At 38.3% G+C, this 26,264-nt stretch overlaps 1 protein-coding gene across 4 annotated transcripts in view; it reads right to left on the bottom strand.

Moving 5' to 3' along the window:
• Window positions 1-17,364, bottom strand: part of CLTC (clathrin heavy chain) — a 65,186-nt gene extending 47,822 nt beyond the window's left edge. Inside the window, exon 1 of one of the 4 annotated variants that reach the window (XM_068529838.1) lies at window positions 17,011-17,364. In XM_068529838.1, coding sequence (XP_068385939.1) covers window positions 17,011-17,052 — 42 coding nt within the window. In that variant the 5' untranslated portion in view covers window positions 17,053-17,364. Of the gene's footprint in view, window positions 1-15,564; window positions 15,642-17,010 lie in introns of those variants that run through there. The other 3 variants (XM_068529836.1, XM_068529837.1, XM_068529839.1) reach the window with 3 other exon arrangements.
• Between the last annotated feature and the right edge of the window lie 8,900 nt (window positions 17,365-26,264).

Genomic DNA, 26,264 nt, shown 5'->3' with positions numbered 1-26,264 from the left:
AAAATAAGAATTCTATGCTTCTAAGTCACTACCAAGCATTCACCTAAGGCAATTTTGAGCCCCAACTGTCACAGCTTAAATCCTACAGTGTCTGAGAAAGTAAAAATAGTGTTAGTCAAACAGTAAAATTAAAAGTAAAACAAGGATGCAAACCACAAACACTACTAATTGAACCCATAAATGATTCGAATAGATTCCTTTTGACCCCTCCACATAAGAGGCAGGTACAAGACAACTGTAAGAGAAGAAAACACTATTAGAAAAGGCAGTAAAGAGGAGGAAAAAAGGTAAGTCAAGAAATATGTGTTTCCTATTCCCAGGTAGATCTCCAGATAAATGCAGCAAGAAACGCACGTGTCAAAATTTAGCACTGACCTTCAGCCTCAGAGCTGTTTTATTTGCAGAAAAGGCAAAGAACTGGTTCAAAGGGGGTGGGGTTCCTGTACTCCTCACAATTTATGTAATCCTTATATTCTTTTCTCATTAAACACATTCTACCAAGAAAGCTATGCATATATATTTTTCATCTTCTCTATCAAGAGTGTACTCCATGTGAAACAAACATACACCCTTTATTTAAAAAACAAAATTAAACAAGAGGTAGATGGCAAATTCTCACCAATCCACATATTTAAACATTTTACGGAGCATACTTAAGTAATGCCTATTTATACAACTAAATAGGAAACTTCCCTTCCTAAAAAGCCTATCCCAGTTGTTAGGATAAGTGACAGAACTTCAAGTGACCTATTCCTATCAGTTAACAGAAAGTTACATTTGTTCCCTTCTCTTCAAATAACGTCAGTAGGAATTTTTCCTTACTGGTGATACTTTTCAGTGAGAATGCCCAGAACGCTCACCAATTCTTCCCATATTTTCCTAGGATATATTCAAAAGGGAAACATCCCAAAACAGTCACAGGACAGGTCACCATCATTAATCACAATTCTGGGTTAGATGCACTCTTAAAATAGGATCATATAAAAGGGTTACCATACTAGATAACTGTGTCTCGCAATATTCATACAGATTAAAACTTTAAAATACAACATAGGGAATTCCCAGGTGGTCCAGAGGTTAGGACTCCATACTTCCACTGCTGGAGGCCCGGGTTTGATCCCTGGTTAGGGAACTAGGATCCCGCAAGCCACTCAGCGCAGACAAAAAAACCCAAAAAACACCGTAATGTTTTTAAACAGATTTCATTTTCAAAACAGCATATACTAGCCATAAAATATTCTAGTCAATCATAAAGGTCTGATGGTGTGTGAGCTATCTACCACAGAAACTGAATTACAGACTGTGGAAGAAACCACTAATAAATTCAGAGACCGTTTAAGCATCTCCAAACTTGCAGCTATTTACAGAGAATATACAACAATATCAGAATTCTGGCCATATTTTTTATCCTCTCAATTGGCAAAGTGTTGCTACTGTTGAAGATGGGGATATTCTATTTTGAGATATACTTGGAAGTTTCTATAATAAAGTGGTTTTTTTTTTTTAACTTCAAATAACTTTTATTTTGCTGTTATAAAATAAGAATATGGAGTCAATAAACTTAGGCCCAAGAAAAGGGATTACTTTTTCTGAATAGTTATTACACGTACATGGCAAATAATTCATACTATACAAAAGGGTATATACACTATGAAAAGTCACCCACTCCATGTTTCCAGTAATACCTCTCTCCCCCCAGCAATGAGATACTTTTCCATCTTAGATTATCCTACGCACAGATGAAAGTATGTATTTCCATTCTCCCTTTTAAAAAAAATTAATGGCACATGCACAAAGGCACAAAAACTATCAACTGCTCCCCCTTTAAAGAAAGCCACCCAAACTGTGTAATTCGTTTAGTTTCCAGGCTAGATTTTGGACACTGGTCTGTAAGAGGCAATACTGTAGGACTTGACACCTAAGTCTAGTTCAGATTCCAAAAAATAAGTACAGTTGCCCATCCCTCAGTATCCACTGGGGATTGATTTCAGGACCCCTCGCAGACACCAAAAATCCACAGATGCTGGAAAGTCCTTCATATGGACGGGAAACCACAGATATGGAGGGGAGGGCTGACTGTAAATATTAATAGATTTACTGTTAATCAGCACACCCAAAACTCTGGAGTACCCTGGAATTACATTTTACAAACGATACAAAAATGATTCCTTTTCCCTCTCCTCCCCTCCTCACCCCAATTTGGATTAACATGCCAAGAGAAAAAAGTGAGACACTGCATTCTTAGTTTTGAAGTGAAAAATAGTATTTCAGATTCCCCATAATCTAGAGAACACAGAGGGTTCTTCATTCAAGCAGACAATTACTGTACAAATGTATAACTCTGATTATAAACTACAAGTGCTATCCAGAATTCGTTCTGTGGATTCCTCATAAGAGCCAAAATGTCTGGGTTTAGCCCTAGTTTTGCCACATAAATAATCATGGGCGAATCAATTATCTCTGTATATCCATTTTCTCACCTGAAACATGTGAGATGATAGTACATATCACACAATTGTGAGGATTTAATGTGAAGTGCTTTCAGAACAGTGCCTTACACATAGTAAAACTTCAATAGATACTATTAGTACATATAACACATCAGTACTTAGGCCAGCTCAAGGTTAGCTTTTTTTGTATTTGCATTTTATCTGCTTAATACAGCTGTCCTAGAAGTTGGCTGAAATTCTGGGTGTGAATTTCTTTTGATTACTGATAAAAGATTACTGGTCTCTGGGTGCTTAACTTATTAGACACTGAATTTTTATTTGTTTTTTCTTTCAAGAAAAGGAAGTTACTCTTTAAAATTTCCAATTCTGCTCTTTAATTTGCCTAACTAAATTCAGTCCCTGGCAGTCCAGTAGTTAAGACTTCACCTCCCAATGCAGGGCATGCAGGTTCAATCCCTGGTCGGGGAGCTAAGGTCCCACATGCCTCACAGCCAAAAAAACCAAAGCATAAAACAGAAGCAGGGGCTTCCCTGGTGGCGCAGTGGTTAAGAATCCACCTGCCAATGCAGGAGACATGAGTTCGAGCCCTGGTCCGGGAAGATCCCACATGTCGCGGAGCAACTAAGCCCGTGCACCACAACTACTAAGCCTGCATGCACTCTAGAGCCCAAGAGCCACAACTACTGAAGCCCGCGTGCCTTGAGCCAGTGCTCCCAACAAGAGAAGCCACCAAAATGAGAAGCCCGCGCACCGCAACAAAGAGTAGCCCCCGCTCGCCGCAACTAGAGAAAGCCTGCGTGCAGCAACGAAGACCCAACGCAGCCAAAAATAAAATAAATAAAATAAAATAAATAAATTTATATTAAAAAAAGAAGCAATATTGTAACAAATTCAATAAAGACTTTTAAAAATTTATTTAAAAAATACAGTTAGGTAGAGATCAGAATCTTCAAAATCACATAACATGGAATCATGTAACATATTCATGCTAAGTAACCCTATTTTATTTCAATTCTTATTTTTAGGGGCACCATGGAACAGTATTGCTAAGGCTTTCTAACAAACTTGGCAAATATGTCTCCTACACCTTTGTTTAGGGAGCAAGCGGGGAAAGCTAATGCAAACAATAGGCATAAGGTCAGTATCATAAAAAATTCTTTACTGTAAAGAGCTCAAGGCTAAGAAATAGAAGGTGAAATGGAAAGCAGGCTCAGCATTTCTCCCCTTAGTGTGCAGAATAGTTGAAACTACCTGGTTCAGAGACACATACTCTGCCTCTTTCTCTCCCCTCTACTATACCTTTCCAAAACCAGAATTTCCCAACTTTTCCTAATCTGCCCATGCCCCACAATTTCAGATCCATTTATCCAACTAAACCTTAAGCTCCTCAAATAAAAGAACTTTCTTAAAGAATGAAAGCCTCTCCCATCTCTTCTTTTCAATATGCCTAAAATTCTGGAGGCCTAAATATTCTTACACAGAAGGACAACATTCCTTTACTCTATGTATACTGCTAATTACTTTTCAGGACAATTATAGATTAAAAGAGATTTATGAAACCCAGGAGTCCACACTAATATAAATAATATAAATATAAAAGGAAAAGTTGTTTCTTAGAGAAGAAAGCTAACTTAAAAATGGTGAAAGACAGCAGAAACTAACACAACACTGTAAAGCAACTATACCCTAATTTAAAAAAAAAAAATAGTGAAAGACCAATGGAATTCTTTAAAAGTCAGTATTTTGCAGTCAACACAATAATTGATTTGGGCAACGATCATCAATGGATATTAAATTAATGGATGAAATTTTGAGGAGTAACAGATATTTACAAAGTCTCAAAATGTCTCCCCACAAGATACTTATTACAAAGGGAAAAAGAGATTTATAGTGAAGAAACCTGTTATACATAACCTTCACCAAATGATAAAAGTTAATGTAACTAGCAATGGGTCAAAGTGACAGCATATGCTTCCCAGTGAGATGCATTACAAAGAACACATCACTCCTGTAGTATTCCTGCCAAAAGTATACGACCTATCAGATAAACACAAATTGAGGAACATGCCACAAAATAAGTGATCTGTACTCTTTAAAAATATCTATGTCTTGAAATACAAATAGAGTTCCAGACTAAAGACAACTAAAGAAACAGGACAACTCAATGCAATTCATGATCCTGAATTTTCTTTTGATATAAAGAACATTATTGGAACAACTGATGAAATCTGAATAAAGCCCGAGATAACAGTATTCTGTTAAAGTCAATTTCTTCACCTCGATTTCTGCAGTATGGCTACAGAAGACCATTTTGTTATTCTTATTAAATACACACTAAAGTATGCAGTGGCAAGGCGACATCACATCAGCAAACTACTTTCAAACAGTTCAGTAAAAAATGTACGTAGAGAGGCTAAAGAGGATAAATCAAATGTAAAAAATTATAAGAACTGACACATCTGGGTAAAGTGTACAAAGAATCTTTGTACCATTCTTCAAACTTTTCCATAAATCTCGAACTCTGTATGAATAAAATGTTTCTTACAAGAAACTTAAGAGTCGTAACTGAAAGCAACATGTAGATCTTGCTTGGATCCTGCTTTAAACAAACCAAGTAACATTTGGGGTCAATCTGAATTCGGGCTGGTTTTTAGGTACTGAGGAACTGTTAACTATTAGGATGCTATAATGATATCGTGACTGTAAGAAAGTGTCCTTATCTTCTAAAGATGCATGCTGGAATATTTATAAAATGTCATAATAGCCTGAATTTTAAAAAAAATGTTTAATTAAAACAAGAAAGCAAATACAGCAAAATATTATTAAAAATCTAGATGATTGGGTATATGCTCTTCCCAGTATTATGAAAACTTGCAAATTTATTATTTTTTGAAGTTTTAAAAAAGGGATGAATCTCTGCTCTTATAGGTTACAGAACTTGAAAATTAAATTGTAATTGTAGGGATTAGACTTTTATTAGGCAATCTACCTATAGGGCAGGAAGGAAGAATACAACTTCAAAAGGTAAAGATGAAAATCAAACCATTCAAAGAGTGACATAATTCCAGAGCAAGAGTTTATGCTCTGTAAAGGAGCTGTATAATGTCTGCCCTATCAGAACTGAGAGGTTTGCTACACTGTCCAGTATGGCAGCCACTGGTCACATGCAGCTATTTAATTTTGTTCAGTAAATAAAATTTAAAATTCAGTTCCTCATTCACATCAATCTCATTTCAAGTACTCAACTACCACATGTGACTACTGTATTGGAAGGCACAGAATACAGAACATTTCCATCATTGCACAGTTCTACTGGAGACCACTGTTTTCAGAAGTTTTTCTTGGGAATCCGACAAGGAGAAAGGGAGAACTTCTTTTACATTAAACTCTGGCAAAATATAAAGGATAGTTGGCAAAGAAACACTTTCATCTTATATAAGGATTTCTGACAAGGAGAAGCGGGAAAACTAGAATTTTCAGGTTTCAAAGTCCAGATATCTGCAGGAGGCTTTGGGGAAAAAAAATCTATAAAGTTTAATGGTAGCACAAGTAAGAGCCCAAGGAAGAGCCAACCTCAGTCTCGGTGCCTCTTTCAAGAAATCACTAAACATCCAAATAGCTAAGGCCCAAGTTATAAGGGACTGAGAAGGACTGAGAAGGTGCAGATAATAATAAGATGTAATTCCTTCAGAGAACATGAGAAAAGAAAGGCCCATCTCTGCGCTTGAGAAACTACCACTGCCTCAGTTTCTAAGATGCTCATCAATATCATAAAGCTTTTGGGGAAAGAGTATACAACTGTAAGATGAATCCCCAATTTCAACAATGTTAACTGTGAAAGAGATTGTATTAAAATTAAAGAAATATGGTAAAAAAAATTTTTTTTAACTTCAGCAATATTAGATTCAGAAATCTAAGTTACATGCTCATCAGTTTTTAACGCTTTAAGCTTTGTTTTTTCTTGTCTTGGTTTTGAAACTGCACTTGATTTAGTTGTACATGTGGCAAACAGAAAAGAGAAAGTGTCCATCCCTGTTTGAGGGGGAGCAAGGCATGCCTAGGTGCTGCATAAAAGGTTTAAGTGATTTAACATACAGCAAGCACCTAGAACACTGTGGGGGCACATAAGCACTCTATTTTAGGGATTTCTATCCTTTTACAGTTATTTAGCTCTGGGACTATGGTATCGTGACAAACTATTCTAAAACAGATTGGCTCTGATGTCATGCTACTAACACTACATAGTCAAATCCAGGGAAGGCCAACTTGCTTTTTTCAAAATTCTTGTTACTAAAGACAGCTAGCAAAGCCTTCTTATATCAAGAAATCAGGAAACCCACTGATGGTGAGTCATTATCTTAGTAGAATACATTAGTGATCAAACTATGAAAATATTGTTAAAGGAACCAAATGGACTCTCTCTCTCTCTATATATATATATATATTTAATCCAATAGTATACATGTATTAAAAAGGGTAGACGGACTTCCCTGGCGGTCCAGTGGTTGGGACTCCAAGCTTCCACTGCAGGGGGTGCGGGTTCGATCCATGGTCGGGGAACCAGGATCCCGCAGGCTACACTGTGCAGCCAAAAGTTAAAAAATTAAAATAATAAAATAAAATAAAAAGGGTAGAAAATTCTGGCATATGACAATGCAACCAAGGAAAACCAGACTACTTTTTCAATGCCCAGTTCTCTGACTGGCTAAAGATGATACTCTCCATCAGCACGTCTGTCTCAGCAATCAATCACAATTGTGTCTGTGCCTACAAATATCACATTATTCAAGGAGTAATAAGTTTGCTTTGAGCCTACTAATTTCAACCAGTGCTTATTACATTTGATCAGATAGGAACACTCATTGGAAACAGGCTTATTTATAAGCACACCCGGTAAGTATGCTTCCTAATGAATGACCAGTAGACTCAGAACAGAACTCATTTACCAGCTGAATCAGCTGAAATCAAAATACATTAAAATTTGTGTTTATGACAGCATTATTAAGGATTATGTTTCACAATTAGTGCTTGGCTTTACACTTTCCAGTTCCTTCCTCCTTGTTTCATCTGAATAGTTAGAATGTAAAGGAACCATATACAGCTACTGTATTTCAGACAAGGCAATTCTGTGCTGTGCTCTATGTATAATCCTATTTCAGTTACCTTTTCTGTAAATGAATCTTGTATCTTGATAAAGACTTAAGTGTTACTGCTACAGAGTTAAGAGGTCAACAATTTTCGAGTCCTGCTGATACTTGGATGTTACCCAATACAGGTATTTTTAGGTGCTTGAAGATGTGGTTAACTTCCTACCCCAAGGATATCACTCAGCATAACTTCCTTTAAAAGTTCCAAAACATCCTCTACCTTCACTAGTATTAATCACAGTGAAGAAAATGCTGACAATAGTAACTTCATTGAGCCCTTCCAGGAAACTAGCAGAATGTCAAATAAAAACTGCAGTTTCTGTCTTCTACAGGAAATAAATTAAAATGCTGAAAGTGCAGCATTCCTTTAATTCTTTCATCCACAGTATACCAGCCATTGTTTTCTATGCGCTCCACACATTTTAAGCACCAAATAAAAATGCCCTTGTGGACCCCACACTTAAACATATAGATTTATTTCTACTCCATTTTAGTCTTTGAGGTAATCATTCTCAGGAGAATTTTTTTACTCTGGTCACTCCGTATTGTTAAGTAATACATTCAGGAAGGAACCACAGTTGGAGACAGGAACTATAAGACTACTAGCTTTGGTAAACTATCAAGAGACTCAAAGAATTTTTCCTACTTGTAGCCAACTACTAACTGGAAAATTAAAAACCTTTAAATGTGACTCGTTCTTTAAAAATAATAATCCAATAATTTGATGAAATGTCACATATCAATTCTGACCAAGCTGCAGGGAAATACAGGGAAGTTTTTACACCGCAAACCTTGCAGATAGGTATGACCCCCCGAGGTTATGTCCTTTCCTGTATAAATGCCGTTCAGCTGGCACAAAACAACTGAATGCTACCCAAGCTATGACTGGTTATGGAAATGCAACCGAAAGCAGGACACACAATTTAAGGGAGGGCAGAGCTACAAAGATTGGGAGAGAACACATGGAAGTAAAAACACCAAATAGGGTATTCATTTTCCCAAGTAGACTATTCCCTGGTCATCCAAAAAAGCTTTTGATAACTGCTGGAGAGAATGTGGAAATACTGGAACTCTCATATACTGCTGGTGGGGATGTAAGGTGGTGTAGCTGCTCAAAAAGTTAAAAAGTTAAAATATAGAGTTACCATATGACCCAACAATTCCACTCCTCGGTATATATCCAAAAGAACTAAAAATAGGTATTCAAACAAAAACCTGTACATCAATGTTCTCAGCAGCACTATTCACAATAGCCAACAGGTGGAAAGAATCCAAATGTTCATCAATCGAAGAAAGGACAAATAAAATGTGGTATATCCATTCAATGGAGTATTATTCAGCCATAAATGAATGAAGTACTGATACATACTACATGGATAAACCTCAAACAGTATGCTTAGTGAAGGAAATTAGACACAAAAGGTCACACATTGTATGATTCCATTTATAGGAATAGATAAATTCATAGAGACAGAAAGCATATTAGTCGTTGCTGGGGGATGGGAGGAGGGAGGAAGGAGACTGCTTAATGGATATGGAGTTTCCTTTTGGGGTAATGGAACGTTTTGGAACTAGATACAGGTGATGGTTGCAAAACACTGTGAACGTACTATATACCACTACATTGTTCACTTTAAAATGGTTAATTTTAATTTTAGATATGCTTAATATATAATTCATGTAGTCATTTGACAGTTTATATAGACATTTAAAATTATAAAATAATTAACTCGGAAATGTTTTTCTACTCTTCATACTTCAGAAACCATTTTAAACTCTTCATGCGCATTTTTTACATCAGTGTCTTCATTAGCAGTGGAAAGTCATCTGCATTCCATCAAAGTGCTTTTTAAAAATTCATTACGGTACCATCATAGGAGATTTATAACATGCCTCAAATCTCTATTTCTGTATTAGGAGAGTTGTTTTTACACTTGTTTTTGGATTACAATCTCCAGAAACACCTCCCTAATGGACTGGTTTTTGAGTGAAATTTAAAATGTTTGCTTACAACATCCAACAGTTGTAATTGTGAAGCCATACAGAGAGGAATAATTATTAGGTGTGTTAAATTTACCTCTTACCAATCCAGCTGATTTCAAGTCCATGGTAGCCTTCCCTGAACAGTGTTGTAGTATTCAATTCAAACAGAAGCAACTGTAAAGGACTCAGTAATACAGACACTTGGTAAGACTTTTCATATAAGGAAACTCTTTCCTGCGGAATATTTTATGGTTAAAAAAAAGACACCTGCCTTAGATTTGCACAGTTCAATAGAAAAGAATGTAAAGTACTGTACAGAGTTGGGAAAGAGATGGATTTTGTAAACCATGTTCTCCCTATAGGTTTTCTTCCCTAATTATTAATCCTCAAATAATGAGATCTACCCAAAGTTAGTTTTTTGCCAAGCTGAGCATATGTGGATAGTCTTTGGCTTCCCGCGGTCCACTTTAGTGGTTTTTAAGTCCTCTTTCTCAGATGAGCAGCTGGTCAGAAATAGATGAAGGCAACTCTCAACCCAATTCTCAACCCAATTCAACAGACGGGGGTCATTAAACACTGCAATCACCTTCCCTACTTCAGAAATGGACTGGATGTAGAAAATGAGAAGGAGGAGAGAGTCTGGTGTAACTCCAAGATCTTGTCTTCAATAACTGGGTAAATGGGTAATTTTTTCCTTGAGCATAGCATATATGTTCAACTCAACTGGATAGAGACTCCCCTCCAGCATAGGGGCTAAGGATTAATATTTGGGTGTCTGTATGGGCTAAGTATCATGATATAAATACAACCACATACTATAGGCTAACTTTACAACTGCCAGAAAGTATTGTCTTAAATATTTAATAAAAGAGGAAGTTGAGAAAAGCTAAAAAGATAGAGCCCGGATTAAACATGTGAAACAGTTTCCACAACGGTATATTGCAGAATTTAAATTTTTTAACGTGACCATATGGTTTTAAAGGACCCAGTTCCTATTCTTTCAAAAATAAACTTTAAAATCTGCCGTACTTCAGGGGACTTCCCTGGTGGTCCAGCAGTTAAGACTCCGCGCTTCCAGTGCAGGGGGCACAGGTTCGATCCTGGTTGGGGAACTAAGATCCCGCATGCTGCACGCCGCGGCCAAATAAATAAATAATAAAATCTGCTGTACTTCAGAACTTAAAGAAAGGTCCTTATTTATCTAATGATTCAGAAAAGGAAGTACTAGTATTACTGGCAGTTCTGTCTCCAAAGCACAATCCTACAAATGTGTAACCATTTTCCCCTCTACGGTTATGCTATTCAAACTGAGCAAGCATGTTCTACTGCCACTTTTCCCGTCCTCCCTCCCCAAGCACAACAGTCTTCCTTGAGTTCTATTCAAGTTTTACATTAGAATAAACACAAAAACATAAATAATACAGTAAAATAGAAAGCAGAAGTTTCCTGCTTTCACAAGTGGCTTCAGACTGGAACATATTCACTCTCTTGTCACTAAGGAAAAGTCTAAGAGAAATTTGAGAAGTTCAGCCTTATGACAGGGATATAGATAATCTTCGTTATTACAAGTTAACCTGATTCCAATCATTCTGCACAATTTTTTAGTGGGAACTTGGATAAAGCCCTTTAAAAAACATCATCTCAACACCCGTTTAAGGCACAGAAAATCAGATGTTGGTTCACTGGCCCCTAATTTTCTCATAATATAAAAACTACTGACCTAAAAACATACTAGTAGAATGTATACGTCAAAGACCACCACAGCATACATACAAATTATACAGATCATTCACCAAACGAGGCAATGTGCCACAATGAAAGAAGAGCAAATATTACCACCCACTCACTAGCTGTGTGACTCTACAGGTTAACTGCTATGAACTTCAGTTTCCCCATCTGCAAAATAAGGCTAACCGTACCTACCTGAAGGGATGTTCTTGCCAATCAAATGAGATCACGAACATAAAAGATTTAGCAGAGGTCTTGGCACACAGTAGGTGCTCAAATAGCTATAATGGTCAATTTATTTTGATCTTGTAGATTTCAGGACAATTAGGATTTGATGAATAGTTATTCCCTATGAACTAGGATAAACTATCATAAATTATGTAAACTATCTTAAATTACGTCTTTCATAACACAAAAGAACAGACACAAAAATCTGAGTCTGACAGATGGGTTTTGCATAATACATTCAGATCCAAGCCTCCTGCCACCCCCTGAGTTAAGAGCATTAGCCTCAGGCACTTGGCCAAGAACGGTGGGGGGGGAAAAAAAAAAGATACCTAAGAGCTGGAAACTTTGCTACGGCTTACAATTTGATTTTATGAAATAGCTTTAGCATGGCTATGTAAATAAATTTTAAGAAACAGCCTTGCTCTAATATGAAGGGCTAAAATATCAGCTATGAACTCACTTCCTATCTAAGTGAGAACATACACTTCTGCAGTACCATCTTATAGGACATATAAATAACTAACAAAGGCTTGACTGGCATTCCAGGTGGGTATTTTATCAGATGTGGTTTATCAGGAGTCTGACCAAGGAACATTAATTAAAGATGTACCAATGGCACATGTGAGCACTCATGGGATATTATAAAAGATTAATTAGAATTTTTCCTTCCTTTTGGGCAGTTTCAGAGCAGAATCAATTTTGTGTCATATGAATATTTGTATTAAATCCTGCACAATATCAAACATTCAATAACATCCATGGTTACAATTATGTGTGGACAGCCTCTGCCAACTAATCAATGCAAGCACAAATGCAAGCTGCAGTCAGTTTTGTTCACCACCTTGTCCCTAGTGTAACATAATTGTTGATATATAGTAAATATTCAAATCTCAGGTGAGTACCAAATATTTATAAACCATAAAAATCTAGGTCTTAAATCTGCAAAATAAAATGTTGTCACTGGTTAAGAGATACCTGAATAAAATATACTGGACAAAAATTATATAGCTAACAATTAATACCCTTCAAGTGCTACACCAAGTACTTTCACATACATGATCTCAGACCTTCATGGTAACTTTGTGAGGTAGTACACATATTTTACAGAGAAAAAGGAGCAAGAGGTTAGTCTTAACCTGCCTTCTCCAATACTGTAGCGACATTTCACAAGCCACATGTGGTTCTGAGAACTTCAAATGTGGCTACTCTGACTGAATTTTCAAGTTTAAGTTAATTAAAATTAAATAGTAACTGATAATTGAGTCAATTATGGAAAACTTAGGTTTGGAACAACCTACATATGCAAACCTGCTTTTCCAACTGTAAATTTTATGAAAGCTAAATACAGGTCAAATACATCCAATGAAAATAGGGTCTGAATTGAGATGTGCTCTAAGTGTAAAATACATAGCAGATTTTGAAAATTCAGTACCCCCCCAAAAAGGAATGTAAAATATCTCATCTGAAAAGTTTATACTGATTGCATGTTGAAATTATAACATTTGGGTACACTGAGTTAAATGAGACATTAATTTCACCTGTTTTTTACTTTTAATATGGCCACTGGAAATTGTAAAATTACAGATGTGGCTCATATTTTTCTACTGGATGGAACTGGTCTCAACAACCTCCAAACCCCTGATCTGTCTACTATACCGCATCATTAACCACACGTTAAACCAGAAGAGAAGTCACCTTCTCAGGGCAAAGTCCAACAGATAAAAAAGCACACTAGGATACTGATAACTTCTCCTCTTAAGGCCACTCATTGTTTTTCTTCAAAATATTTAGTGTCAGAAGACCTAGGTTCAAATCCCACTTTGACAGGTTCCCTCGGGCACTAGTTTGAGTCTCACTTTCTCCTACTGTTTAAGAAGGATGTCTGGGGGAATTAGGTGAAGACCTGGACGCACCCAGCCACATTCATAGGACACAACAGACTCTCACAAGAAAGGAAGTCTGCTGCTCCTTCCATTCACTAGTCACTGTTCGTCATCACTTCCCAAAAGAGAGAGTAGTCAACCAACACTTTCTATTAATGAATGTTTTAATTTTAGGTAACAAAATGTTCTAAACATATAAATATGGGTGGCCAGATAAATCTTCACTCTTACAAAGCACATCAGAATGGCCTGTAATTGTGCAGTCCAATGTCGTAGTCAATAGCTTCATGTAGCTATTTACATTTACATTAATTGAAAAGAAATAAAAGTAAAAATTTAGTCCCTCAGTCACAATAACCACATTTCAAGTGCTCAATATGCCTATGTAGCTAGTATAAATTTTCATCATGGAAGAAAGTTCTATTGGATAGTAACTCTCAAAAGGCAAAAGCCACGCAGTAACAATGACAGAAAAACATCCTGTTAAATATAATTCAAATATCATTAAGTTAAGGTTCCTGAAATCATGTATTTCACTGCACACCAAAATGAAAATGATTGTGATTCTACACACACAGTTTCATGCCTTAAATTACTTCCTAAACAGAGTGAAAGCACATTCACTAGAATTAGCCATACCCCTTTAAGTTGAGTAAATTGACCATTAGGAAAATTCTGAAAACCTTGATACATCTTAAACTTGGAAGCTATTCCTAAAGTAGACTGCCACATAATTCCAAGCAGTATGCCTCTTCCAGGCAGTACGGTTAAGCATATAACATATCCCAGTAATACTCAGCCTTGCTTTCTCTTTGCAAATTAAAATAATCATAGCAAGAACCCCTACCATTGAATTCACAACACATTTATGGATCAAAGGGAAAAGAACAGGGTTGGGAGATTTTTAATTGCATACCCGAAGAACCTGGGAATACAGCAGAATATGTCAATTGGCATAAAAATACTTAATGAGCCAAGAAATCAGAGTTGCAGGCAACACTATAGGTAGCCTAGGATTTTTTTCAGAACCTGCAATCCTAGCAAAATCTTGCTCAAATAGGCACTCATCTGTTCACTGCTATCAGCCTAAACATCCTAAAAAAGAAAAAAAAACTCCTTTACAACTTAAAATATTAAGCTTCATTTGATGTAGTTCTGAGTCCTTGATGACAGACCCTTCAGTTGGCCAAAGTAGTTCCATGGTATAAAAATAAATTCATTTACAGTTCACCCTTCGAAGATTTCACAGGTTAACTCTACACGCAAGTTCCTCAATTCTTGTTCCCAGTTTTTATCCTAAGTGTTTCAGAAAGTTTTCTGCTACTTAGCAAACTGGCAGGGGCTGAGAGGTCAAGACCTAAGATGCCAATTAAAATAATCCTTATTAATTTTTACACAGCAAGGGATAAAAATGAAAAGTCAGGAATTATATTATCCTGGAAGAGGTTGGTGACTGGGGCTCTGCACAATAAATAATCATTATCAGCTTGAGTACACAGCCACCAAAGCAAGCTTAAACTTAGTCATGGCATATATACTACTCCAAAAAGTGAATGACTGAATTCGTCAAGTTTATTTGCAAAGCTACTTTATACTCAACTCTTCAAAGTATTTGAGAAGGAAATGGCTTCACTCAAGTGTTTGCAAAAACTCTGAACCACTTAGAAATCAGACCCATATTAAATCTGTCTTCAATCAGTGACATGGTTGGAGTCCAGTCTTTGGGATTATTCAACAATCTTGTCTCCTCATTAATAGAAATGCAAAACTATTGCTCAAACCACCACCAGTCAAGAAACAAGATTTACTAGTGGGCTATACCTGTTTTGTAAAGTAAACAGCAACTATAACTGCTTTTCTTGTGTATGATTTTACATACTTTTGTCTGCAGGAAGATTATATTCCAGAAGCACTTTAGTGTGAGGACAAGGTTGTGTTTTCCCCTCACACTCAAAAACATTATTTTCCTAACACTCCACATTCAACAGAAGTAACCACAGCAATACAAATTTGGATGGAGCATAAACAAAAACTTCTGTGCCCATTCGGTCACAATGTTTTTGAACCTTTTGTAAAATAGTGTTCTATTACATCAGATGAGTTATCTGAAAACCAAAAATGACTGAATAAAGTACATTACTTAACTCATTTTTTGAGTAAAGATTTATAATTCATTACATTTCAAGACAAAGAAGTCTTGCTGATGCAAGCAAAGGTGATACCTGTAAAAAAAAATGAAATCACGTTGATAGCCAGAATATTAAACCTTTTAATTAACATTTATTTATTGTTATAACAATGGCAGAAAGTAAACAGCCTTCAATGGTAAAGTGTCCAAGAGGCCACTAATATTAGTGTCATGTCAAACCACTGGCATCTCTTATCATTACGAATTAGTCCTTCAAATGACTGAGCTGAGACAGACCTCTTTAAGGAGGTAATTAGAAAGAAAGCATACTTTATGAATAAATTATTTCAGTCAAAGTAAAACCAGGATTGGTGAACCGGGAAAATCAGAAGCTTAGAAGAGACTTAATTCAGTCAAGCCCTCCAATGATCACCTGCCTGGACCCGCTATGGGCAAGCTGCCAGATAAGACAGTCTGTTGCCTACAGGATAATGCACCATGGGGAAGAACTCTAGAACCTACTAAAGAAAACCAATTACAGACGAAATAACCTTGCATATCTCAGGGCAGGTGTGCTCTATCCCCAGGGGTCGTTCAATTCCATGCAATCCTGAGGGAAGTACTCACGCCAAGCCAACTAGCTGCTAGACTCCAGCAGACCCCAAGATAACCTCTGAACAACTCTTTTCTCCCTTCTAGAACCGAAGAGGGGATAAAAGCCGCACCATTCCCAGAGACATCAAGAAAGTGAAAAAAGGCGAATCCCCTTAGGAACCTTGACCCCACGCACTCTGAAATTGACACCGCCCTGAGAAATACTTTCCCCTATTCTATCCTCTTTCTTTTCCTTCAGTGAGCTTCCCTGTTCCTACTGCCTCGGGGAAGGCAAGAGAGGAGCCACTGCCGTTCTCCGCATGCCCGGGGAAGGTGCCTTTCCCGTTGAGAGCCGCAGAGGGAGGAAGAAAAAAGGTTGCCTCTCCCCAACCCACCCGCGCCACAACTCCCGGGTGCAGACACGATGGGGGAAAGGGAAGAGAGCAATGAGAGGTGACAGCCTGCGCTGGCCTAGGGGAAGAGAATTCTTGCTCCGGGAGAACCCCCCCACCCCCCGCCCCGCAACGTACCCAAATGAATGAACTGAATAAAACCGGGGGTGGAAGGGTTATTATGCGCAGTTCTTGCCATCCAGGAAGCGAAGACAGAGAGGCCTTCAAACCCAGGTATGGCCTCACTGCCCTATGCACCCCGACTCGCTTCCTTTCCACCCAAGCCCCACATCATTTAACCCTTCAAGCTTTCCAAGATAGTGCCCCATCCTCCATCTACCCCAGGAACCGATACCACCACCACCACCACCACCACCCCCCACCCCGATTCTCCTCTTTTTGCTTGGGCTCAGACTCCAGCTTCTTCCTTCCTACCTCCCTCTCTCCACAGCCCTCACTAGCTCGGGCCCACCGCACCTGAAGATGCTCCTGAAAACGAATTGGCAGAATCTGGGCCATGGCGCTGTCGGGGGTGTATGGTCTCCTCCTGTCACTGGGGCTGCGGGGCAGTGGCTGCCCGGGCTCTCCAAGGGAGAGGAGGAGAAGGGGGAGGGGGGAGGCTGGGCTCAGCAGGAGAGTCTCCGGGGACGCAGGAAACTGGCAGGCAGACGAAAGAACTCAGGTCGGGGGCGGAGGCTCCAGGGTCCGCGAGAGCCGCAATGGCGGAACCGGGCGCAGCGCAGACTCCGGAAACGGCTGAGCCCTGCGGAAGGATCCGGGCGACAGAACTCCGCCCAGGTCACCTCACCCCCTCCGCCTTATGTACTCCTCCACGGAGCGCCGCGGTGCATCGGAGCGCAGGAATTCGGGGCGCGGGGCGCAGGGCGCTGAGGGCCTCGCTTACTGCTGCGACAGGGAGATAAATAGAGGAATCGGAGGGACTACTTTTTGTCTCATCACTTTCCCCAGCCGCCTGCTTTTCCCTCCCCCCCCCCTTTTTTTTCGCATTTTGCCACATCATGCGACTAGGGGCGACCAACGTCATTTCCGTGGGCGCTTTAGGTCCCACCCACGTACTTCCGGGTACACGTGACGCTGGTCAGGAAAGGTCTGCTGATTGCTGCCGGAATGCAGAGCGAGTTCTAGGGAAGTGCGGCGTCTCCTGGGAATGAGGTGGCTGTTGGGCCGCCTTGAGGAATGGCGGTGCTGCTCTCTTTCCCAGTGGGCCCTGCCTATTTAAACGTAGTCCCTTACGAAGAGGACGTGGCGTGGGCAGATGGGCCCAGCCTCCCGCCCTCTCCGTGACTCAGGGAAACGGCCCCCCTGCAGAGCGCTCTTGGCAGCCGGCTGCAGCGCTCCTCCCCCGCCTAGTCTCATGTGGTGGGTGGTTTGTTACATCCCAGGGAGGGGGGCACTGAAACACTGAAATGGGGTTTAAAAATCCTGTCTGCCCTTACGCACGCCCTTCTGACGGTTGGAGAAGCTGACGCTTAGGTTCTAACAGAACTAGTAGTCTCTTGGGACGTTAAAACAATTGACTCAAAGGGCAGTGAAGGCTATTTATGAGGTATCTCAAACTGGCCTTGTGATAGCCTTTCTTAACGTTTCTGCGGACATTTTGGCGGACGTATATATGGGTCTAGCTGAGTAATAAATTTGGTGAAGAATTTGAGTGTCATAAATACGCTAAAGAATTGGACTAAAATTGTAGCAGGAGGGTTTTTTTTTCCAGCCATATCAAATAATTAATGAGCCTCAAAGATTTAGATAATTAGGTTAAAGATGGTTTGTAAAACCTTAAGGTGTTTCCTCGGTGTGGCTAAGGTACACTCTTGGAGAAAGGGATTAACTATTAGCGGTGTATTTCAGTGGGACCGCCTCAACGGTGAAAACTAGTAGTGTTTGGGAATGCAAGCGCTTCAAAGCTGGGGCATCGTGTCTTGTAACAGCATTAAAGTATCTGCGGTATTCATTATCGATTAATAACCTTCCCAGTACTTTATTGCTAAAGTATAAGCTGTAATAATATTTCATAATAGCACAAATACAATAAAGCATAAAAGAATTTCATTCCGTGCTTTTCATCTTAAAGAGATGTGATTGCTTTTCCAGAAAGATCCTGAGGAAGAATTCAAGTACACTTTATTTTTAGTAACCTTTTCAGTTAAACAGAAAACTCTATTAGGTATACAATAATTTTGTGTGTTAAGCAGTTTTGCTGAGAATTTGCTTAATCATTTAAATTGCTTTTAATGTTTTCCCAAAGTATACCTCACATACTGAGGGTGAGAGAAGAATCTTTGGCAGTTAAGAGAGCAGACAGAGACTGTTCTGCAAGAAAAGCCTTGCCACCATGTCATCAGAGTGAATATTTATGCTTGGCAAAATTTCATTGTTTTGTTAATACAAATACTTGAAGATGTTCTGTATTCTGCAGCATTCGAAATGACCTAATACCACTTTAATAGTATAGCTACTTTGAATCTTTTTTGGAAGTATACAAATTCTAAATTAAAAATCTAAAGGAGTTACTGTTTTATTACAGTTAAAGCAGTAGCTTAATCAAGTTACATTTCCAATCTCAGAATCTGGGTTACAAGAGCTATATTATGAACTGGCCACCAAAATTTTCTTTAATAACTGTCTTGCATTTTCAGACCTGTAATTTTAAAGACGTTTAGAATCCCCAAAGCAATTGATTTTAGCTTGGATATTTGGTGTGGAGTATCTAACCAGAAGTGCACTGAGATTCTGTTAAAGTGACTGCTGTGTCATCACACAGAAATCTAATGAATGCATTGTTTTCAGAATCATTTAGAGGGAAGAAAAATAGATTACAGTATACCATTTCATTTTGAACACTGTCCTTCAAATCAATAAATCCAAAAATTTTCAAGAGAAAAAAATGTACTAGATGATAAACGTTAAAAAAAAAAAAAAAAAAAAAACCAACCCAAAACCCAAACCGATGCTTTTTAAAGATTAATGATTTTGGCTGAGGTAATGAGAGAGCTTTTTATGGTAGCACACTGTTCTTGCTAATGGTGTAGAGGCAGGACAAAAGGTTGTCAGTACTTGGTTTAGAAGCCCCGAAGACTAAGTCAGTGTTAACGGTTACCTGAACAGTAACTGAATGGCTTTGTTTTCAGGCACTACCTTAAGTTAGAGAGGATAGAAGAAAAAAAAAGTTTTCTGGTTTATTAGGTTATCCAACTATGACAAAGTCTTTTAATAAGACTATAAATGTATTATCATCATGGCTTTTGGTTTCAGAAAATGTTTTAGTAAAGTAGCCATGTTAATAAAATAAATCGTCAAATTCTTTGAATTTGAAGGTATTTTTAGCAGAATATTCAATAGTAGGTCCTTGCTCTGAGTCACAGCAAGTGCCATTAGCAAAAACTGCATTGCTCATCTGCTATTTTGAGGAGTGCCAGTTTCTCAAAACCTATACAAGAAAACTTTGTGTCCCTAATTTTATATTTTATGCCAGGACCTGTTTTACATATATATACATATATATATCCTCCAATGGGAATGACACATCAGAAGAACTTTTCATTGTAGGATTCTTCTGTAGTTTTTCATTTTCAAGCAACCCTGGATTTAAGGCCCCTGCCTTTTAACTTGACCTTTTAAAAACAGCGTGAACTAGCTGCATTGCAAAAGCCACAAGGTAAAGGTGTTTCTCAAACATTAAGAGATTAATTTTAAAGCAGAAGTTTAAACCCAACCCACTGTACCAAATATTTAAAGTTCAGATTTTAATGAAACCAAGAGGGATATACTTTAGCATTACCTAAATGAGTGGTTTTGCCATTTAAACGGCAGCTTTGAGAAACATCTCAGCCCCCTAGGGCCACTGATATGAATCCCAGCAGGATTAGATAAAGACCCTATCACAGGCCAATAAGTGGCTCAGGTATCAGTCAACATAAATAACCACTTTATTTTGGTCCTGTACAAGGCACTGATTATAGGCAAAGCTCACCCAAAAAGAACATTTACAAAGCAAGAAGAAAATTTTCACGGTCTTATTTTAGTATGAAATGGACCTTAACTTAAACTCAATTATCACTCACTGCTCAGGCTTGTGCTAAACCTAATTGTACAGACAGGTTTTATAATGTGTCATGGACAGCAATAAGATCTGTAGTGAATCTATTCTGTGTCAGGATCAAGCATGTTCCAAGTGAACAGTCAAGACTAGCCCTGTGGAAATACAATCTGGAATCTAGCAAATTATATAGGCCCCTCCCATGTTTTCTAAAGGTTAAATCAGATCGCAGCAGAGGAATGAAATAGCTCATAACATTACCTTAAAAAGTCATCTCAGAAAAGTTGGTTCAAATATAGTGATACACAGAGCTTTGGGGAAAGAAAAACCAGAAGAGTTATAACACTACTGATCAACAGATGCTAGTCACAACATCCCTTTCAAATGGAAAAAAGGTAAAAGAAGCTTGAGAGGATCTACAGAATGAAAGGGCCATGAGGGCCAGGATGTGGGAATGATTGTTATGGGCTCCCCCCCACCTCCGCCCCCCGCCACCGGCTCCTTTCTAAATATGTAGAACTGTCTCTTTTTACCTCCTGGAGTTACTACTGTCTCCAAAGCAGGGTAGAACCCACAAACATGTTCTGTCAGCAATCTTAAAATTCTGTCACACTCCAGGGATAGATAGTTCTACAAGTAGCAGTGCACCTATGCAGCCTTGTTATGGTGATAAACTCCTCCTCAGAAGACAATATTAAGGACTGAGATTTGGTAAACAAAGTTTTGTTTAACTCAATAATAGCAAAGTCAAGGAAATATAATTTACTCGGTCAACAAGCACTTCAGTACATAACAATGAAAAGTTAAATACTTAATGTTAAAATCTTTTGAAAGGCTTTAAAAAATATTTTTATATGGGGAAATAAATTCTGAATCTTAAAGGCCTCATGTTAATCACTGTGAAGTTTTGGTATACTACTCTTGCTAATGTAGCCTGATCTGAATATGTACCAAATATAGGACACACGAGAAATTACTGTTTTTTAAATGCCTCATACCTCAATGTGTCACGGCCGATAAAAGTGCATTATGTAAAACAAACCCAAAGCCTGTTTACTTCCTTTTCCTTGTTGCTCATATTCCAAATAACTGAGTTTAATGTTGTACAGTATACAGCCATGTAATTACTGTTCATTCCATGACACTCCAGTAATGAAAAATATACCGACCTTATTTTTTCCCTACATCATATTTACTGATTTAAATTTTATTTTTCTTTTCTAAGCCAGCCCTATTAGCACCAAAAGGCATGAAAAGGTTTCTAGGTTACGCCACTTAATATATAAAGTTGGTCACTCAAATATAAAGCTTTCCACAGGGTGAGAACTAACCTGATAAAGACAGTCCTTTATGTTCTCCATATTTTGGGTCTATCAAGCTAAGCCATCAGATCAGATGTAGAGATAAGATTATACTCTTCATTACTGCAGAGGCCTTAAAAATACCACTTCTTGAATGGGAACTAGATGGAGTAGCAAACTAGCACACAATGGCAGTCTGTAAGTGCTGCACACTGTAAAAAGAAAACCCCAGTCCAAGCTGACTTTCAAATTTTTCTATCTGCAAGAATGAGTGGCACTCAAATTATACTTCATATGACCTATTTAGTGTTAACCCTAGTTACAGAATTGGACACCTCAAAACCCTTCAAAAAAGCCTTTCTCAAGGTGACACTGATAATCTTTCCACTGTTTATCTCTTATTCCTCTCTCCAACCACACAAATTGTCTCCTTTTTCATCCTAGTCCAAGTCCTACCCTTACTTAAAAACTCATCTTAAAATCTATTTACCCTACTTCTTAAGCTATTATAGCATTTATCAACTATACTACCTATTTAATTTGAAGCCCAGGCCAACTTATGTTGTTAATAATCACACCTGGAGTTAGCACAACAATCATTCATAAATACCAACCATATACAAAAAGCACCAAATTGTGCTAGGCTATATTTTGGGTTATCCCATCTTATTTCTTATGATTTAGCTGAGAACCAAGTAATATTAGGTTGAGAAACACACGTTAGATTTTATCTGAATAATATGATTTTTTCTTTGAAAAATCTTCAATAGCTTCACAAGAGTTTTTTGGGTTTTTTAATAAATTTATTTACTTATTTATTTTTTGGCTGAGTTGGGTCTTCGTTGCGGTGCGCGGGCTTTCTCTAGTTGCGGTGAGCAGGGGCTACTCTGTTGCGGTGCGCGGGCTTCTCATTGCAGTGGCTTCTCTTTGTTGCGGAGCACGGGCTCTAGGCACACGGGCTGCAGCAGTTGTGGCACAGGGGCTCTAGAGTGCAGGCTCAGTAATTGTGGCAAACAGGTTTAGTTGCTCCGCGGCATGTGGGATCTTCCCGGACCAGGGCTCGAACCCACGTTCCCTGCATTGGCAGGCAGATTCTTAACCACTGTGCCACCAGGGAAGTCCCCACAAGAGTTTTGTATTATTCATATTTTCAGGTTAAAGGAACAGCGAACAAGTAATACAGGGTACTTTGAAAATCTTTGGGAGAATACAGATTACAAATTAAATTTTTTGATTCCTGACATGTTCAATCCTGTCAGCTCTGCTGTAAAGAAAAGAAAAAGTTGGGAATTCCCTGGCGGTCCAGTGGTTAGGACTCGGTGCTTTCGCTCCTGTGCCCCGGGTTTGATCCCTGGTCAGGAAACTAAGATCCCACACACAAGCTTCATGGCGTGGCATGCATGCATGCATGCATGCATGCATGAATAAATAAATAAAAGAAAAAGTAAAAACCAAAAAAATTCAGTATTTCATGAAATTAAGATCTTTTCTTTCAATTGAAATAATTTGAATTAGAATGGGTTCGTGAAAAGTAGCTTTTCTGGAATAAAGTGCAAGTGGTAAAAAATAAAATCAAAAGAAGAATATTTCCTGATGTGAAAATTATATGAAATTCAAATTTCAAATTTCATTGTCCATAAAGTTTTATTGGAACACAGCCATATCCATTTGTTTATGTACTGTCTATGGCTACTTTTATACTACAACAGCACAGTAGCTGCAACAGAGACTGTATGCCTCGAAAGTCTAAAATATTTACTATCTGGCCCTATCAAATTCAAATCAGTTAATTTCATTAATTTCATTTCTTACAGACAATTTAAGGAAAAAGAGCTGAATATCTAAATATGTAAATTAACATAATAATGAGGCACTTTTTTGTCTATAATTACAAAAACATTTTTGAGGGACCACAAGACAGGTAAAACAGTGTTCTTTACAACATTGCTGTTAGGAATTTAAAGTGGTTCATCTGTTCTGCAGAGTAGGCAACAGGAGTCTCAAAAATCACTTTCACTGATGTAAAGAATTCGACCATAAGAAAATATCACAGTTTCATTTCCCTATTGATGGCTATGTATATAATTTTCAATTTTTTACTACTAGAAACAATGAAGTATATAACATTTTTATAAATGCCGTACGTAACATAAATCATCAAACTGATTCTAAATCTATAGGAGTCAAATTTTACTAGAAACAGAATATTTTATATGCTCTCAGAGAGTTCCTAGGATATAAATTTAAAGTTGGGCTTGCTGGGTCACAGGTTGTGCACATCTTCACTTTTACTAGATATTGCCAGAATGTTCTCTAAAATAAGAGCAATTTATCCTATGACAACACTTTTCAGGCATATATTAATTGTTGCCAATCTGATGGATAAGAATGGCATCTCACTTATTTTCAACTGCATTACCCGAATTACTAGTAAGATTCAGTATTTTATTTATTGACCATTCATGTTTCCTTTTATAAAATGACTGACCATGTCTTTTGACCATTTTTCTGTGATAACATTCATCTTCATTTGTTTCTTTTTGTTTCATTTAGTAATTTAAAGGTGAATCATTCTTTTAAGAACAGACTTTTCCATAATCACTACCTTTTCCTCCAAGACTCCTTCCACCTTCTTAACTGGATCCAGTATTCCTCCCATACTACTTTTCTCACAGCCCTCTCAGTGGAAATCAATTCTTCTTATCAACACCATTGTCACAGGGCTTCCCTGGTGGCGCAGTGGTTGCGAATCCACCTGCCAATGCAGGGGACACAGGTTCGATCCCTGGCCCGGGAAGATCCCGCATGCCGCGGAGCTACTAAGCCTGTGTGCCGCAACTACTGAGCCTGTGCTCTAGAGCCCATGAGCCACAACTACTGAGCCCGTGTGCTACAACTACTGAAGCCCGCGTTCCTAGAGCCTGTACTCCGCAACGAGAAGCCACCGCAATGAGAAGCCCGCGCACTGCAACGAAGAGCAGCCCCTGCTCGCCGCAACTAGAGAAAGCCCGCGCGCAGCAGCAAAGACCCAACACAGCCAAAAATAAATAAATAAAATAAATAAATTTATTAAAAAAACAAAAAAACACCATTGTCACAATTACCTTTAAGATGTAATGATGTCATTCCCCTCCAACAAATTCATATATAGTACAAAGTTAAGTCCAAATTCCATAGTTAGGCTTTCAAAGCCTTCCATAATCTGTCCTCAACCAATATTTTCAATCTATTATTCTCCTATTTATACTCAATGCACCAAATAAACTAGACTGTTTGCCACCCCTCTCAAATACCCCCTGGGCTTTCTAATTCTGTCTTGATTTATGCTGTTCCTAGCAACCAAGTGTTTATTGGAAATTCTTCTTCAAGGAAAGCTCTTCCTTACAATATAATGTCAACAAATAAATACAGTTGACCCTTCAACAACTCAGTGGTTAGGGGTGCCCACCCTCCCAGTATTCGAAAATCCTCGTACAACTTCACAGTCAGCCCTCCATATCAATGGTTTTGCATCCTCAGATTCAATCAACCACAGATCATGTAGTACAATACTATACTACGTATTCATTGGAAAAAAAAAACAAACATATATAACTGGACCCACGCAGTTCAAACCCATGTTGTTCAAGGATCACCTGTATAGGGAAAAAAAAGCACCATTTTGCAACCATAAGAATAAACTGATTCAGACAAGAATCATCAGTTGATGATAAATCCAGAGGGTAATAATTTATAAGGAACAGGCTATTTCACATAATCTCAAAGTATCCCTCCCACAAATTACTTATTAATTATAAGAGTAACTAGACTTGGGACTTCCCTGGTGGTGCAGTGGTTAAGAATCCGCCCGCCAATGCAGGGGACACAGGTTCGAGGCCTAGTCCAGGAAGATCCCACATGCCGCGGAGCAACTAAGCCTGTGCGCCACAACTACTGAGCCCGCATGCCACAACTACTGAAGCCCACGTGCCTAGAGCCCGTGCTCCACAACAAGAGAAGCCGCCACAATGAGAGGCCTGTGCACTGCAAAGAAGAGTGGCCCCCCCACTCACCGCAACTAGAGAGGGCCTGAGCGCAGCAACGAAGACCCAATGCAGCCAAAAATAAATAAATTAATTAATAATAATAAAAAAAGAGTAATTAGACTGAAGAAATCAAAAACACCCTAACCAATTAATCAAAATTAATATCAGCAATAAGGGGCAAATACCGTGTACCTCCAGATTTGATGCCTTGGGAAAGACACTGTATCACTTATGCAGTATTCCAGTCACAAATGCAAAACCATGAGGAAACATTAGAGAAATCCAAATTGAGGATATACTATAAAATAAGTAACCTGTATTATTAAAAAATGTCAAAACTGTTATTCA

Source organism: Eschrichtius robustus, chromosome 20 (assembly GCF_028021215.1).
Source record: "Eschrichtius robustus isolate mEscRob2 chromosome 20, mEscRob2.pri, whole genome shotgun sequence".
NCBI lineage: Eukaryota > Metazoa > Chordata > Mammalia > Artiodactyla > Eschrichtiidae > Eschrichtius > Eschrichtius robustus.
This window is presented reverse-complemented; position numbering and strand designations above follow the sequence as displayed.